The following is a 16,154-nucleotide window of genomic DNA, read 5'->3' on the forward strand; positions in this document are numbered from 1 at the left end:
AAAGAATACTAGAACTTTTGCCCAGACTGAAACTAATGCAGGTAGGGTTATAGTGCAGGTTCGACTGCATAATTTAGTTCGAAGGCTCTCGCATGTTTTTACGCTTTGTTAAAAGGGTAAGAACTATACACGATGGGTTTTATAACATTTTAATTTCATAATTTAAAATGAAATATTTAAAGAAAAATAAATATTGTAAAAATGAATGTGGGAATCAATGCCTTTGAGGTTTTTTGTCGTTAACTTTCTCTTGGTTTTATTTTATTTTTAGTTTTATGTGGCAACACTTCTTTTTAATTTTTTTTCTGATTTAAGCTACATGTCTTTTAACAATTTTAATAATGAAAGAACTTTAATAACATTGATAGTTTTAGAATTTAATTAGAATTTTTTGAAATTTAGCGATCAATTTAAAATAAAAATTATAATTTGAGGATGTTTGATGTAATTAACTCTATTGATAATAATCCCCAAAAAACACATATTTGATAACAATTTAAAATGTAAACTATAAATTAGTACTTCTTATATTAATAAATACTCTCACAATTAATACGTACATTAATTGGCGATTATCCAAAGAGTGGGTGGGCTGGGCTGGCCGCAGGCGTACTGGTTCGGGTACGGTCCTCTAGAGCAAGAACTCGATGCAATGCGAATGCGAAGAGAATGATTATAATAGAGATGTTCACTTGATTGGCACAACATCCAGGATGGGAGCTGTACATTTTGGACATTTCCCACTACTCCATTGCAATTCATGCGCACATTTCAGGCAGGTGCACATGTGCCCGCAACTGATCATCAGATTAATCAATCAATTAATTAATTAATACACCTTAACCATGCAGTTTATCCATTGCCAGATTATGCTGCTTGCTTTTCATCATGAAATTAATACTATTATTACCTGTACAAAAGTGAGTCGACCTGCATTTCTAAGCATATACAACAGCAGCGTTTCCATGGTGATGCTACTCTTTCCGTTGATTTGTTCTCTTCCCTTCCACCTGTACGTACAAGGCCAAACAATTAATGGGATATAAACAGAGAAGCTAGAAGATAAATATACTATAATAAAGTAAATACATCAAGCAGTCTTACCTGAATGAAGTAGTTCCCGATTGAAGGAATACTGTTGAAATTTCATCTGCAGGTCCATGCAGCTCAAAATTGATTTTCTTAGCTCCCCCATCTCACGCTGGAGTTGCTCGATGTGTCCTCTTAAATCACAAATCAGTTCGATTTCCTTTAATATGTAAACACATGCATCCACAGCAAATTAAAACCAATGAATGAATACCCTGAACCTGACTCGGAAAATTTTTAATTAATAGAATGAATGAATACTCACCAAGGAAGTAGGGGCTATCGAACAAGAGGACCGTCGAGTATCCTGATAATATTGAGCTTCAGATACTCCAGATGGTGGTGAAAACGTAGATGGACCCCGATCAGAATAATTACCAGTTTCTTTACCATCTTGAGAACTCCATGACCTCGTTAGGTCCGATGGTGAAGGCATTTGGATAGATGATGAGGATTGATTGAAGTAGGTATGGGCTTCATGCGATTGATGGCTGATTATGCTCATTTCTTCTTCTTCTTCTTCTACTCCTAGATCACCAGCTGGATGCAAATGTCTCTGTAGGTAGGACTTCACTTGGACCATTCTATCCTCATCGTCCGCCTCTTCTTGACTTGCACCTCCATCCTCTTGCATAATTTGTACCCGAGAGTTCATTAATCGGTCCATTCTCTCTCGGAAATCACTTGCAAGACAAGTTGAAACTCTTCCCCTGCATTGGTAGGTAATTAGGAAATTATGACGCTGGCCTTTTACGTCTTGCAAGATCATAAGAGAGATCAAACATCAACTTATATAACCTCATCTCATATTTTAAGGTTATATGAGTGTGTATGTGAAATATTCCAACCTTTATGTAAATATGTACTAGTAAATAATATACATACTATATTTGAGTGTATATCAAATTCAAAACAAAACGTATAAAAATAGTAAAAAGTGATGTACCTTTCTAGGAGCTGACGTATCTCCTCATTTTTGGAGGTGGTGTTAAGCACTTCCTGGTACCATGCTTTTCGTAAGTCTTCCCAATAACTTCTGGGTCGAGATATATCACTAAACCAGTCATAATTTGTTTGATCAAAATATTGTGGGTAATGATCTTCTAGCTCTTCGGTTACCTCACTACCATCATTGTCACTGTAGAATGTTGCCTTCCCTGCATTTTCCTGAGAGTCAAGGTGGAGCTGCTGCTTGTCATCGATATCCTGTTCCAGTTCCTGTTCTTCACCTATCTCATTCAAGGATGTTTCTGTAGTTTCTTCTAAGCCAAGAGAGAGATGCTGCTGGTGATTATCTCGTTCTTCCGCAGTTTCATTTTGAGAGTAGGGATTCACGTTTTCTGCAGTTTCTTGCGAGTCGAGGAATAGATTTTGTTGGCAGTTGGACCCTTGTTTTTTTGCCATTTGATTCTCAGATTGACTCGCCAATGGTGTTGTTGTATCTGCAGATTTTAGTGTTTCAAGGCATCTCACTTCCAAGCTTGTTTCTTTTTGGTGTATGGCATATGAAGCTGGCTTTGCCTGTTCATTAAGATTTTCGTTTCTGTACTCTGTGAAGCGATTAACTGGACATATACTCTGGTGCCCAGATATTGACGCCTTTTGGCAATGAGTTTCTTCACTTTGTAGTTTGGAAGTGGAGCTTTTGTCTAACTGGGTCGAGACCTGATCCCTATGAAGGCATCTTGAAGTAGCTGAATCATTCTGCGCAGCACCAGTGCTAAACTTCTCCCTGGATTTAGTTAAGCTGCGAGTCAATAAGTTGATGGAAGGCAAACAGAAAGGAAATCTAATTGAATAAATCAGAAAATGGAGGCTGAAAGTTTTTTTTTTTCTTTTTTAAGTGAAACGTAGTTCTATGAGATTTGTGAAGAATTGATCGCATCAGTTAGCTTGAAGCAGTTAAGCTAAAGCTATATGATGCAGCGGAAAGAGAAACATTTTAAATAATTCATAGCATGTTGGTAGGAAAGAAAAATAGAAAGAAAAAGAGAATGGGAATGGTCTTTCCTATTTTTCTTTCGACTCTTTCCTTTCTGTCCTAGCACCTTTTTACTCACAAATGTCCTCGACTCCTCCTTAACCACTCGAGAATGACAAGTAGTGCTTGTATTATTCCATCCGGTATGATCTTTCTAGAGTAAATTGTTATAAAAGGACTAACTTGTATTCTAAATAAATTAAGGCAAATGAGAGCTTGGAAGCTATGCGTAATCTGTAATGGCATTGATGAATTTGTGGTAAATATTAAGGATGTTAGGTTTATAAAACTTTTTGGAGGCAATTGCGAAGACTGAAGATGGTTTTGGAACAACTTTTATTACGTGATGGTGAATGATTCACTCAGACTTGTGACTAATATGTACCACGTTTATGAGTCGTATCAATGGTATTTGGGTGTTGTATATCACATGCCTTGTTAGTTAGGCTACATGTCGGTCCTGTGTTTTTGGGGTGCAGCAGCAGCAGCAGCAGGACTTACTTATTTAGCTAAAAGAGTGCTTGCTTGAATGGATAATCATATGGTATAATTCATTTCAAATAGTGATACCTGGCTTGCATCATTGTAGACCCGTGTGAGAACCGGGTCCCGTGCACTCCGGGTCCTTGTGGACGACATTTATCTTGAATTGTCAGACTGCGTTGTAGACATCTAAGCCGTAGCATTGACTGTAACAATAATGGAAATGAAAGCAAAAAGGAGTTGGAATGATTCAATAGTGCCATAACCCATAAGCTTTAGCTTTATTTGGCTCTGAAAAGCAAAGCACACCTGAAGGCGGCCCCGCTGTGAGAATTTTGAGACTGACCGGCGTTCCAGTAGCGAATCCAACTCTCTATTCTTGTCTCGTTCTATCTGCATAAGCAAATCATAGAATGCTTGTCGCCCTCTTAGTCGGGGTGAACTCGCAATCCGTAAGAAATACCTCCGCCCTGCCTTTCCTTGATCTGATGTGGAGCTATGCTTGTTCTCTCTAGATTGTGAGTCGGTAACATTAGTATTAATACGCTCATCATCATCCGCATCTTCTCTACCATTTTTCAACCTCTTGATGATATCCGCTACCCTCACTCTTTCTCTTTCCCCAGCATCGCATGAAGAACAGAACGGTGGCGCACTTGTGTCGCAATCTATTAAAGAATCGTCAAGGTCATTGTTTCTTCTGTTTTCTATGTTTTCGTCTAATGTTGAAGCTTCTTCCACGGACGAGGCATTAATATTATTCTCATTAGAGCTTGAACCAGGATTTGTCCTGCTAGCGTCTGAACCCATACTTTGGCCTTGGTATGAGCGGTGTAGCCTAGCCTCCCATATTTGAACAAGGGACGAAGCACCAAGATTGTGTTTGACCATGGCATTCTCTAATGGAGTGGACAAGTTTGATGCCATGGGCGAGGCAGTGTTTGAATTTGTAGGAACTAGTAATTGGCCCGCACCTTCATTTACTACATGTTTGTCGGTGGTTACATCTTGAGCCTGCCTAGTCACCCATCGATCAAGAACAAGAGGAGAATGCTTTGGGCTGATTGGTGAGGGCTCCCCGTTTTTAGTGTTAGTCGTGTGCAAATTACGATGGTTACCAATATTGGATCGTTCATTGGTCGACGTAGCAACATGTGTCATCTTATTTTGAGAATTAGCGGCGGAAGAGAGAGATGCAGCCATTGATATGATCCCTAACCAAACCTTTGAAATTGGTGTCCAAGTCTAACACAGCTCTCACATTGATCTCTCTGCATCTTTCCTTCCGGGTGTGGTTCCTTAGGACACAACCAAAAGGCGACGAAGAAGCGATCTCTACCTGAGAAGATACCATGTTATCTGATTATGGGTTGATTTCATGAAAAGTTGAATTTACATGGACCCGGCCATTGCAAGGGAATAGAATCCCATTTATGCCCCGAGTAAATGGGTGGGAGATTCGGAATAGACCAACCTCGCAAATGAGCAAAGAGAAAAGATAAACACAAAAAAAAATACTTTGGAGATGACCGAGGGATCCTCTCGGTTTAGGGGTGGACAGAAGAAACGGAGACAACAGAACCACAAGCAAATTGTTGACGAAAACAACGGAATGGTGTTCAATAAAATGATCTGTTTATTTTGCAAGCAATTTGGGGGCAAATTACAGTCTCTTTTTATTTAAATTACCGAAATAGGCCACGTTCTAAATTATTTACCGGAATGGGCCTATTTCCCCAAAATGCGTCCACGTCAACACGTTGTCAGGTGGCAAAGCAGGAAAACGCTTCCTCAAGGAAGAGTTTTGTCCATGTGGACAGAAAACGCGTCCTTGAGGGCGCGCTTTGTGTCCACATGGACAAAGCGCTTCATTGAGGAAGCGTTTTCCCCGTGTCTGCTACAATACCAACGGTAAAAAAAATAGCCGTTGGTACCCCCAACGGTAAAAAAAAAACTATAAAACCCCTTTCATTTTTTTTCACACTTAAATCCTTTTTATCTTCAATCTTTTAATATTCTCTCATATTTCTCTTAAATTTCTCTCAAATTCCTCTTAAAGCTCTCTTTAATTTTTTTAAAAAAAAACTCTAATTTTATTTTTTTGAATTTATTTTTTTAAATCATAAAAATTTGATCGTGTTAGTAATGGCCGGAGAATTAATTCGTCTCGATGATAAACACATATCCGTTGAACAAATGAAAATGATAAGTGTTAAATTTAATTTTTAAATATTATTTAAATTTTTTTTTCATTTATGCAATTTTAAATAATTTTTATTTTATTATTTCTTATAAAAGTATGTAGATAAGATATTGCAATGCTATATCCGTAATATGCATGGCCCTCCATCACCGTTGATAGAGAATTACCTGCGGGAAACGAGTTTTTGGCACGTGGCGACGATGGGTCGAGGGTGCAAGTTGGACCCGAAACTCATTAGTGCGTTGATAGAGAGGTGGAGACCCGAGACGCACACATTTCATCTTCCATGTGGAGAGTGTACTATCACTTTGGAAGACGTGAATTTCCAATTGGGATTGCCGGTAGACGGGTACGCAGTCACCGGGTCCGTTCAATCTGGTGATTGGGGAGCGGTATGCTACGAGCTTTTGGGTGTTATTCCGAATACTATTAACAGAGTTCGGATCGAGATGGGCTGGTTACGAAACACATTCCCGGAGCCGGATGATGATTCTACCGAACTAGAAAGAATACGATATGCTCGGGCATATATTCTTGAGATAATTGGAGGTTATCTGATGCCGGACTTGACACAGAACCTTGTACATCTGAGATGACTGCTGAAACTCGTTGATTTTAGAGCAGTTGGTGAATTTAGTTGGGGGTCTGCTGTGTTGGCAACATTGTACTGGGAGATGTGCGGGGTGACACGACCGAATAAAGCAAAAATCGGAGGTTGCCTATCACTACTGCAATCATGGGCACGGTTTCGCTTTCCATTTTTACTTCCTCGAGTGGACCACCCATATACATTCCCACTCATAATGAGGTAAATTTTATATTAGATTTTACAATTATTACGTAGATTTAAAATATAATCGTATGCTAAAAATTTATTTAATTAGGTGGAACCATTCAGCAAATTATGTTGGATTACCTAACTCTCTTGAAGATATACGGCTTCTATGAGACCAACGGTCGGAAGCACAAGTAAGTATTAAATAAATTAGATATACATAATGAGATAGTTGATTAGTATTTAGTATTGTGTATATAACTAATATTTCCATCATGTTCATATAGTTTCAATGGACATTATACGAGAATCCAAAAATTCGGGCAGTAATTCCGGATAAATACTTCCAAAATCCGAACGCTTGGCATGTGAAAGTCCCATTGGTCAACTTTGCAATCGTGGAGATGCATCAGTCAGACAGAGTATTACGACAATTTGGATTTCGACAACCGATTCTCATAGCACCTAAGGTGTTGGATGATCATCACAAAATCGACTTATGACAATTGCATACGGATTGGCCGAGATTCTGGTCACACTATATCGAAATGTGGGAAGATCAGTATGATTATATACCTACTCGGGAACCGATCATTGTTCCAGAGTTAGCGTGCGTGCCGGAATACATGTCATGGTTTAGGATCCATTGCAAGCCATATTTATTGTCGGAAGAGGAGAGGCGGCGGTAATTGCGTGTCCAAAGGGAACGACATGGGCCTTTAAATCCAAGAAGAAAGGACGATGACAACACAGGCCCATCAATAGCGCCCACACAATTACTCGGCCCATCAACAACGCCCACACAATCACTCGGCCCATCAACAGTACCCATACAATCACCAGGCCCAACAATAGCACCCACAACACAACCTTTTTAGATGATGCCAAGTGCGTATCCTAGCCCTTTTATGTATCCTAGCCCTTATATGTTTCCTTTTTCTAGTCCTATGGCAGGTTGGAATACATGGCTCGGTTCATCTCCATTTTTGATTACTTCGAGTGGACCGCCGATCTATAAGCCACTGTCGCACGAGGGATTGCACGAGGGGCCGTCGGAGAGCTCTTCTTTTTACCAATCCCCATCACCTTATGGGTTTCAAACACCTTCGCTGTTGGTGATGCAAAAACCTCCGCAGTCACTATTCTATCAAGGTGGGTCATCCTCCCAACACCGACAACCAGATTCCCTACCGGAGAAACCAGAATTCTCGCTGGAGCAACACAACCAGCACCGAAAGCTGGAAAAAGGAGGAATCTAGTGCGTAACCATCGACGACTTCCATGTGACACTGAATCCGACTGGCACGGAGATTGATTTTTATTTTAATATATTTGTATAAACATTTTGAATATTTTTATATTATTTCATGTAATAAAATAGAAGGTTGTTTTGAATAAAGTAATTGTAATTTACTTTTATATTTTTAATAAAATAGAAATTCTTTTAAATAAGACAATATTTTGAATATTTTTATATTATTTCATGTAATAAAATAAAAGATTGTTTTGAATAAAGTAATTGTAATTTAATTTTATATTTTTAATAAAATAGAAATTCTTTTAAATAAGACAATATTTTGAATATTTTATATTATTTCATGTAATAAAATAAAAGATTGTTTTGAATAAAGTAACTGTAATTTACTTTTATATTTTTAATAAAATAGAAATTCTTTTAAATAAGACAATATTTTAATATTTCTATATTATTTCATGTAATAAAATAAAAGATTGTTTTGAATAAAGTAATTGTAATTATAATTTTATATTTTTAATAAAATAGAAATTCTTTTAAATAGGACAATATTTTGAATATTTTTATATTATTTCATGTAATAGGACCGGTGGTCAAACTTATACTCACATGGACAGTGGAAGGCGGGGACGTTTTACTCGATTGGCAGTATGTGTGGATTTAAAGAAACCATTGGTGTTGAAAGTCAAGATCAATGGTCATATACAACGAACGAAACAATTGTGGGCTTTATGGGCATAATTCTGATCTGTGCTCAGGGAGCAAGAATAAGGCATCGAATAGTGGTGTTAATGGGGAAGAATCGATGGTTGAAAACATGGGTATTCAGCGGCGTGTGGAAGAGGAAAACTATGGGCCATGGATGCTTGTGGAACGATGAAAAAGAGAAAGGGTACGTAATGTAGAAACAGTGAGGGACGACGGCTCCGACAATGGATTGGGGGGTTCACAATTTTTAGTTTTTGCAGCGGACTCGGGCGTTAATGATCCTGTAATCAGGGCCATGGATGGGGGAATCAGCTTAGTAGAGTCAAAGGACGTCATTTAGGGAAGAATTTTAATGGAAAATTTGAAGAATTTGGACAAAAGGAAACTAATTTGGGGAGAATGGGTCGAGTAGGCTTAAAGGCAAAGGAATTTTACTTGGTAGTGGACCCAAATCTGGCCCAAATTCATTAAGGCCCATTAATGTCAATATTGGGTCGGTAGCTTGGAAAGGGGGAATGTATTTGATGATGGTTCTTAAATAGGTCCGATAGGTCCATATGCTAAGGATAAGGGCTTTGATTTTTTACCTGTGACTGAGTATGGAAGAAAATTTTGTCCAGGTGTTATATGTTTGTTTGAGACTCAGTTCGGTGGTGTTAGGGTGAATGGCATCATTTCCAAGCTTGGGTTCCCAAATTCTTTCAATTTGGATGTAGTAACTTTCAATTTTTTCTGTTTGATAATGGTATTCGTGACTTGGGGTTCAGTGGGCCCTGGGCTTAGTGGACTAGCCCACCCTTGGTCCAATCGAAGGATGCTGGCCATGTTCCCTTTCAAACGGCCTACTTTCGAACTCAAGGAGAACGTCCATTAACCTGCGTTGTGGAAGCGGCTCAGAGGAGAAAGACGCAAGAGTGACAACCGCGTCATACTCGGACGACAACCCCGCAAGAACAATCTCCACCCTTTCGGAATCCGAAATCTGATGATCTGAGGCCTCAAGCAGAGCACATGTATTTTGAATTTTAGCAATGTATTCTTTAATCCTTAAGGTACCTTTCTTGATGGAATGTAAATCGTGTTTGATACGAGACAACTTGGCAGCAGTCACGGCGGCAAACAGACGATTGGCGGTGGTCCATACATCATTAGAGGTTCGCACATCAGTGAAACACGAGAGTAAGGAGCCACTGATCGTGGATAGCAACCATGACGCAAGGAGCTTATCCTGTTGATGAAACACCGAAGCTTTAGGATTCAACACCATCTGGCCCTCTTGAGTCGACACAAAACGACGTGGAGACGGAAGAGATCCATCAACAAAACCGGTGAGATCATAACCTTCTAGAATGAGTTTAATGTGTTGCTGCCACTGTATAAAATTGCCTTCATCGAGCTTAACTGTATCCTGTTTAGGAAAACACTGCAGTGTTACCAGATTCAGAGTGAACCGAAGGTGCCGGATCACGCACAGATGGAGGATGGTCATTAGTGGCAGAGACAAAATTCGCGGATTGAGCCATGAGAACGCAGCAGGAAACGCAACCAGGATCTTAGGCGAATGAACCATGAAAGTGAATGTAACAATATGAAAATCAAATTTGAGACTAACACTGGTAAATGAATCTTTTCACTTGAATTTTAGTGTATGTTTACATTAATTTGATTATTTGCTTATACACATATTTATACTAAGCTATAGGACCTTAACTGCTGTTAACTGAATACTAACAACCTACTAACAATTTGAACAAACTGAACTGACTAATTGACTTGCAGCTCCTTTGATATATTCTAACAGAAGCAAAGAAAGGTTTCTTTGTTTGGTTGAGTTTTGGGTTACTTCAAGATGAAGAAGAACATCCAATTCCATGTTGTAGCAATTGGAAGCTACCTTACCCATTACTCAACCCACCGCATATTCCTTCAATCCTTCAGTTTTCTTTCTTTCTTTCTACCATAGATTATTAATTAAATAAAAACATAAAAACAATCATCCATGTTTTTCTCTTCTTCTCTTTTTTTTTCTTAGAAAATAAATTTATTGAATTAAAATGTAGAAACTAGTCTTACAAAAGTTCATTACAGTTTTGAAATATTAGATGAAACAATAAGAAACACGCTTCAAACATGGATACTCTCTCAATGCCATTTTCGCCCAAGAATCTGCAAAGAAGTTAGCTTCGCTGAAGGCACGAGGTGAAAAATCTTTTTAACGGTACAATTTGATATATAAATGATAAACTATATGTTTATGATGTTATTGTGCATATAAATTAAAATGGAGTCGTGTTAAATGGATGTTTGACAAAAATTTTTAAAAAATAAACTATAATTATAATTGCAATTGTAATTTAAGACTATAATTATAATTGCAATTGTAATTTAAGTAATAAATGGTATAAGAAATCACAAAGTTTTCATCAAAATGACTTTAATTATAGTTCCTAACCCTTTGTCTGACTTATGACGATTGCTTTTGCTTTGTAATAGTGAGTAAAAGATAAGATCCAAGATGAAAAAGAATATTGGACCTAGCTATCTTTGATGCATTGGCAATCTAGCTAGTAGGGGAACTGGATCCATCCTTCTACTTGGCAGGGCAGGCGTAAAAATAGACAAACACATTGAATTCATATACCACTTATCTCTTTCTTTTTTAGTCCTCTAGCTAGTCTTCTACCATTACATTTGTTCCTCCCATTTAATTCATCTCTTAATTAAATTTATCATGATCTGTATGTTACTTACATCACATGCCTAGTAATATTTCAATTTATTGATTCCTTATTGTAACATATACATATTCACTCTTAATTGCATTTTTAATATTCTTTAATTTCACTCCACAATTAATTTATACGCGTTTAATAATCAATTATTTAATTTGTGTGTATATAAATATTCTACTCATTTGATATGTGAATCAGCAGAAAATTCAAGAAAAAAAAATATCTCCTCCTCGTTCTCATGCGAAGGTCTGGGTCCATCAACGCAAGATATCAATTCATGAATATAAGAAGTTGGTAAAAAGTTGATAAGAAGCTGATAAGTGATTAGTGTTTTGTCAAACAAGAATTTTTTTTTATCCATTGTCAGACAAGAAATTATATTTCAAACAGGCTTTACCTAAGCAAGCTATCCTCGCAAGTCATGTCTAAAAATCCCCCACACATTTAAACAGAAACTATAGGTGTCATGTGTGTGATCTAATATTATAAAACATTCTATAGATTTCCTAGCAAATCTTAGTTAGCCCCTTCTCTTTCCATGTTCCTCCTCTTGCTCCTTCCCTTCGTCATTTAAACCGTATGTCTCTCTCTCAAAACGGAGAGAAAACAGATCGAAAGATGATGGAGAGAAGAAACATGGGAGGAAGGAATATTGCTGTAGCAACACTCTCCATGATATTGGGTTTGTTCCTAATCCATGTTTATGGCGATAATTCACGAGTGGGAAAGTTTTCTGCTGCTCCTTACCACGACCAAATGCGCCAATTGCAAGCGTTTAAGGCTTCTCTTATTGGTCGACAATCCGTCTCAGGTTCACCTATCTCGCCCTCTTCTTCGCCACTGCAGGTAAATCATTTCTTGTGCATCTAGTTTCTAACATTTCCTCAATGGCGGAATGATGTTAATTAATTAAATTAATGCAATGTAATTGAGAATGGATTTGGATATATAGGAAGCCATAGGTCCACGTGTGTATCATGTAACAAATTATGGAGCAGACCCAACGGGGAAATCAGACAGCACAGAAGCACTAAACAAGGCAATCGCGGATGCATTTCAGGTTCCTAGTGAAGGGTTCTTGATGGAGGGGATCACTAATCTTGGAGGGCCACAAATTAATCTTGAAGGTGGGAACTACCTTATCAGTAAACCACTGCAGTTAGTTGCTGCCGGTGCAGGAAATCTTATGGTATGCGCAACCAAACATTTTTAATCAATTGAAATTATCTTTTATACTAGCTAATTGATGTCATGTCATAATCTTTCTTTATAAAGTAGAACAATATATATATATATATACTTGTATTTATATTAGCTCATCATCTACGTACTTAATTACCGTTTCTATGCTAGCAGTACCACACCACACATACACACATATAAGCAGTTGGTGTTTTTGGTGAATGAAGCCCACCTGGTTGGATGACTTATGTCGTCCCCGAGAAAATTGCAGATAGATTTCTATATGTTAATGTTTCGGCACTTAACTCTCAAAGCAAAGCAATTGGTCCTTTCTAGGATAGAAAAAATGGTAATAATAATAGCTAGTAGGATATGTTCATGTTTGGAATTGATGATAACATTTGTTGAAGACTGAAATGACAATCATTTTTATCATATGAAAATGAGGTGATGTGCACCTAATTCCAATTGGTTAAACTGACACAGACTGTATATAATATAATATAGTATGTACATTTTGCAACATGGTAGACCTGCTCACCATATTGAATTCCAGTGAGCAATCGTTGGAGAAGAGAGGGTCTGGGTCTAGATTCTGTAATTGATGTAATATAACATATATAAATTTACATATGTTGAGGTTGCATTAATTAACAATGTCGAGTTATATATATTTTTTCTTTTTTGGTATCTAACAACGTCAGGTTAATTGATAAAGAATATAAACTATATCACCAAATAAAACTTTGTTTTAATTTGCTGAGTTGGGTATTTCTTTGTTTAAATTATATATGGAGCAGATCCACGGAGGGACACTACGAGCCTCAGATGATTTTCCGGTTGATGGGTATCTTATTGATTTGTCTCCAAATTCATGGGCTAGCAGTACTGAAGAAGAAATAAGAGAAGGGAGCTCCTTGAAATTGAATTTACAGCTTACCTCATCATCATCATCCTATAACTACGAGTACATAACCCTCAGAGACCTGATGTTGGATTCTAATTACAGGGGTGGTGGCATTTCAGTTATAAACTCACTAAGGACTAGCATTGACAATTGCTACATTGCCCATTTCTCCACTAATGGAATTTTAGTCCAAGGCGGGCACGAGACCTATATCAGGAATTCTTTCCTTGGGCAACATATCACGGCCGGTGGTGATGCAGGCGAAAGGAACTATACCGGCACTGCCATTAACCTAATGGGAAATGATAATGCAGTGACGGATGTGGTGATTTTTTCAGCTGCCATAGGAATAATGGCCTCAGGTCAAGCCAACACCTTTTCTGGGGTGCATTGTTACAACAAGGCAACAGGTTTTGGTGGCACGGGGATTTACTTGAAGCTGCCTGGTCTTACACAAACCCGGATAGTAAATTCATACCTAGATTACACTGGGATTGTGGCTGAAGACCCAGTGCAACTTCATATCTCTAGCAGTTTTTTCCTCGGTGATGCATTTATCCTCTTGAAATCAATAAATGGGGTAGCAAATGGAGTGACTATAGTGGATAACATGTTCAGTGGATCTAATAAGGGGGTTGATATAGTCCAGTTAGAGGGTCCTTTCACACAAATTGATCAGGTTGTAGTTGATAGGAATAGTGCCAAGGGGATGAACATTAAAGCAACAGTTGCGAGAGGGTCTGTTGAAGGGAATAGCAGCTCCTGGACGGTTGATTTTAATCCTGTTCTTTTATTTCCTAACCTGATTAAGCATGTTCAGTATTCACTAAGCTCAAGCAGGGGCAGCTCATTTCCTAGCCATGCCCTAAGAAATGTGTCTGAAAATCAAGTTGTGATTGAGTCTGATCTCGCTGTGCCGGCAAATGTTTTCGTCACGGTGGATCAAGCTTAAGCACCATGACCTGACTTATTATTATTATTATCATCATCATCATCATCATCATTATCAGCATCATCATCTGATGGAGAGTTAAGATCCTTAGACAATTGTGAATATGGGGTGAAAGACTAGTATTGTCTTTTTCTCTGAAATTCAACTCAAATCAAACATATATCGGCTAAAAGGATAGATTTCCAGAAGATACAAAATTGACAAGAAGGAATTGAATGAATAAACGCTTTCCCTCACCCATTTACTCCATGACCTAACCATTTCTACTCTTTTATTGTAGTATGATTGAAGATTTACTTGTCTCGGACAATATCAAAAAGTATTAATGGAAACCACATATACAATTACAAACATTAAAATTACACCATTGATAGATGAGACATAATGTTCCTTTTGTCAATAAGAAAAAGGTCCGTTGTTGTATTCATTTACAATACCCAAAGACATGGAATTTACACCAAGAAAAATCCATTGCAGACATTTTTAACAGAAATACATTAATTCGAAAGAGTAATTCACATGTAATGACAACTATAAGAAGTTAACTATACTAAAACACCTGCAGCTGGTGTAGTTCAACGTAACCAGCATTCGATTCCGTCTCAATTCTTTGTGCTATAGTGATTCAGAGGTTTGATTCATTGAATGAGTGATTTAGCGCGATGACAGTTCATCCCTTATTTCTGTCTCTCGTAATAACAATTCAGTGGCGGGTTCTGAATGGATTATTCAGACTCCTCACAGAATAGCAGAGTTTCTTTTGGTAAAAAAATAATAATAATAATCTTTTCTACTCTATCATTTTAAATAATATGTTTAGCAAAAGAAAAAACATATTGAAGTCATGATTTGTGTTTTTAGATCTACAAAATGGGGTGATTTTTTTCTTAAAGAAATATGAATAAAAGAAACTGAGGTGAAGCTTTGAGTGTGAGATTTTTAGATTTGATGTTCATCAGGGTTTTGTGGTTTTTCTGATTTGATGAAAAGCTTCAATTCCACGGACAGATATGAGAGAGACTGAGCTACAGAGGTGATAAAAGAAATAATGAGAGTGGATGGCTTCTTGTATATTTTTTTTGGGGGGGTGGGGGGGACAATGAACCAAGAGAGAAAATGAGTACAAAAGAAACATGCCTTTTCTGCATTTAAAAAAAAATGCTTCCAAAATTTAAAATTTTCTGAGCTAATTGATTTTATTATATGTAATACTTCCAATAACTGTTCTGACTCATGTTTTGTTACTAATATATAAATGTTTTTTGATGGGTTGATGCCTGCAGTTTGAGTGGGCCTGGCAGCATCCTCGAGAATCAGAGGCCGTGAGGCAAGCAGCTGCAACTTTTAAATCCTTCTCTGGTGTCACCAATAAGATAAAACTTGCATATACGATGCTCACCCTCCCTGCCTGGCAGAGGTACATACTTGCCTTTTATCCCTGATAACTCCTGTTTTGTTTAGGTCAATAGTTGGTTAACCGATGTGTTATATTGTTGTTTGATCAGCTTGAACATCACGGTAAACTACTTCTCAACCAAATACACAAATCATTCTGCTAGTTGCCCAAGCTTGCCGGAGCAGATGAAAGTTAAAGTTTCACCAATGGATGAGCTCCCCTGCTATACTGAACGAAATGAATTTGAATACAAAGATGATTGTGATAACTTGGATGAATATGACGAAGTCAGTGATACATGTGAAACTGTTCCAGAAACATATCCAAATGAAGTGGTTATTGTTTCAGCAGATAATTTGCATAGCATCATTCATGAGGCTTGTCATGAACAATCTGAACACATTGAAGAATATGGGACAAGAAAACCAGGGGAGTCATCCAATCTTGGAGTCGGTAATGTAGAGTCACTAGTTTTCATTGATCCCCCTACT

The 16,154-nt window shown here is 37.7% G+C and overlaps 3 protein-coding genes across 5 annotated transcripts; 2 read left to right on the forward strand and 1 right to left on the reverse strand.

Moving 5' to 3' along the window:
* Positions 1-66: 66 nt before the first annotated feature.
* On the reverse strand, positions 67-4,987 carry LOC105795538 (uncharacterized). The gene is made up of 7 exons (XM_052628978.1): positions 3,863-4,987; positions 3,641-3,759; positions 2,036-2,836; positions 1,355-1,799; positions 1,105-1,249; positions 911-1,010; positions 67-797 (listed from the first exon to the last, which is right to left on the reverse strand). The coding sequence occupies exons 1-7, from the start codon at positions 4,754-4,756 to the stop codon at positions 689-691; spliced, it is 2,613 nt and encodes an 870-aa protein (XP_052484938.1). The 5' UTR covers positions 4,757-4,987; the 3' UTR covers positions 67-688.
* A 3,518-nt stretch (positions 4,988-8,505) lies between these two features.
* On the forward strand, positions 8,506-14,369 carry LOC105795539 (polygalacturonase QRT3). Of its 3 annotated transcripts, XM_052628805.1 has the most exons (6): positions 8,506-9,822; positions 9,911-10,110; positions 10,583-10,693; positions 11,837-12,072; positions 12,179-12,415; positions 13,209-14,369. In XM_052628805.1, the coding sequence occupies exons 4-6, from the start codon at positions 11,845-11,847 to the stop codon at positions 14,265-14,267; spliced, it is 1,524 nt and encodes a 507-aa protein (XP_052484765.1). In that variant the 5' UTR covers positions 8,506-9,822; positions 9,911-10,110; positions 10,583-10,693; positions 11,837-11,844; the 3' UTR covers positions 14,268-14,369. The 3 variants fall into 3 exon arrangements, with proteins under 3 accessions (XP_052484765.1, XP_052484764.1, XP_012480677.2); XM_052628804.1 differs by lacking the exon at positions 10,583-10,693 and having other exon boundaries at positions 8,507-9,822; positions 11,428-12,072; XM_012625223.2 differs by lacking the exon at positions 10,583-10,693 and having other exon boundaries at positions 9,674-9,822.
* Positions 14,370-14,641: 272 nt separating this feature from the next.
* LOC105796058 (uncharacterized) lies at positions 14,642-16,151 on the forward strand (the record flags this gene model as incomplete). Its single annotated transcript, XM_012625699.2, has 4 exons — positions 14,642-14,677; positions 14,926-15,030; positions 15,551-15,684; positions 15,773-16,151. Coding segments are annotated over exons 1-4 (654 nt in total), but the record flags the coding sequence as incomplete, so codon positions are not given.
* Between the last annotated feature and the right edge of the window lie 3 nt (positions 16,152-16,154).

Source organism: Gossypium raimondii, chromosome 3, assembly GCF_025698545.1.
Source record: "Gossypium raimondii isolate GPD5lz chromosome 3, ASM2569854v1, whole genome shotgun sequence".
Taxonomy (NCBI): Eukaryota; Viridiplantae; Streptophyta; class Magnoliopsida; order Malvales; family Malvaceae; genus Gossypium; species Gossypium raimondii.

Bases quoted from the DNA above. Each gene is read 5' to 3' on its own strand.
- LOC105795538 (XM_052628978.1), bottom strand. From the start codon at position 4,756: ATGGCTGCATCTCTCTCTTCCGCCGCTAATTCTCAAAATAAGATGACA. The intron at 3,760-3,862 runs GTGTGCTTTGCT...TTATTGTTACAG, and splicing joins CACAGCGGGGCCGCCTTCAG to TCAATGCTACGGCTTAGATG. The intron at 1,250-1,354 runs GTGAGTATTCAT...TACATATTAAAG, and splicing joins CGATAGCCCCTACTTCCTTG to GAAATCGAACTGATTTGTGA.
- LOC105795539 (XM_012625223.2), top strand. From the start codon at position 10,056: ATGAACCATGAAAGTGAATGTAACAATATGAAAATCAAATTTGAGACT. The intron at 10,111-11,836 runs GTAAATGAATCT...GAGAGAAAACAG, and splicing joins CAAATTTGAGACTAACACTG to ATCGAAAGATGATGGAGAGA. The intron at 12,073-12,178 runs GTAAATCATTTC...TTGGATATATAG, and splicing joins CCTCTTCTTCGCCACTGCAG to GAAGCCATAGGTCCACGTGT.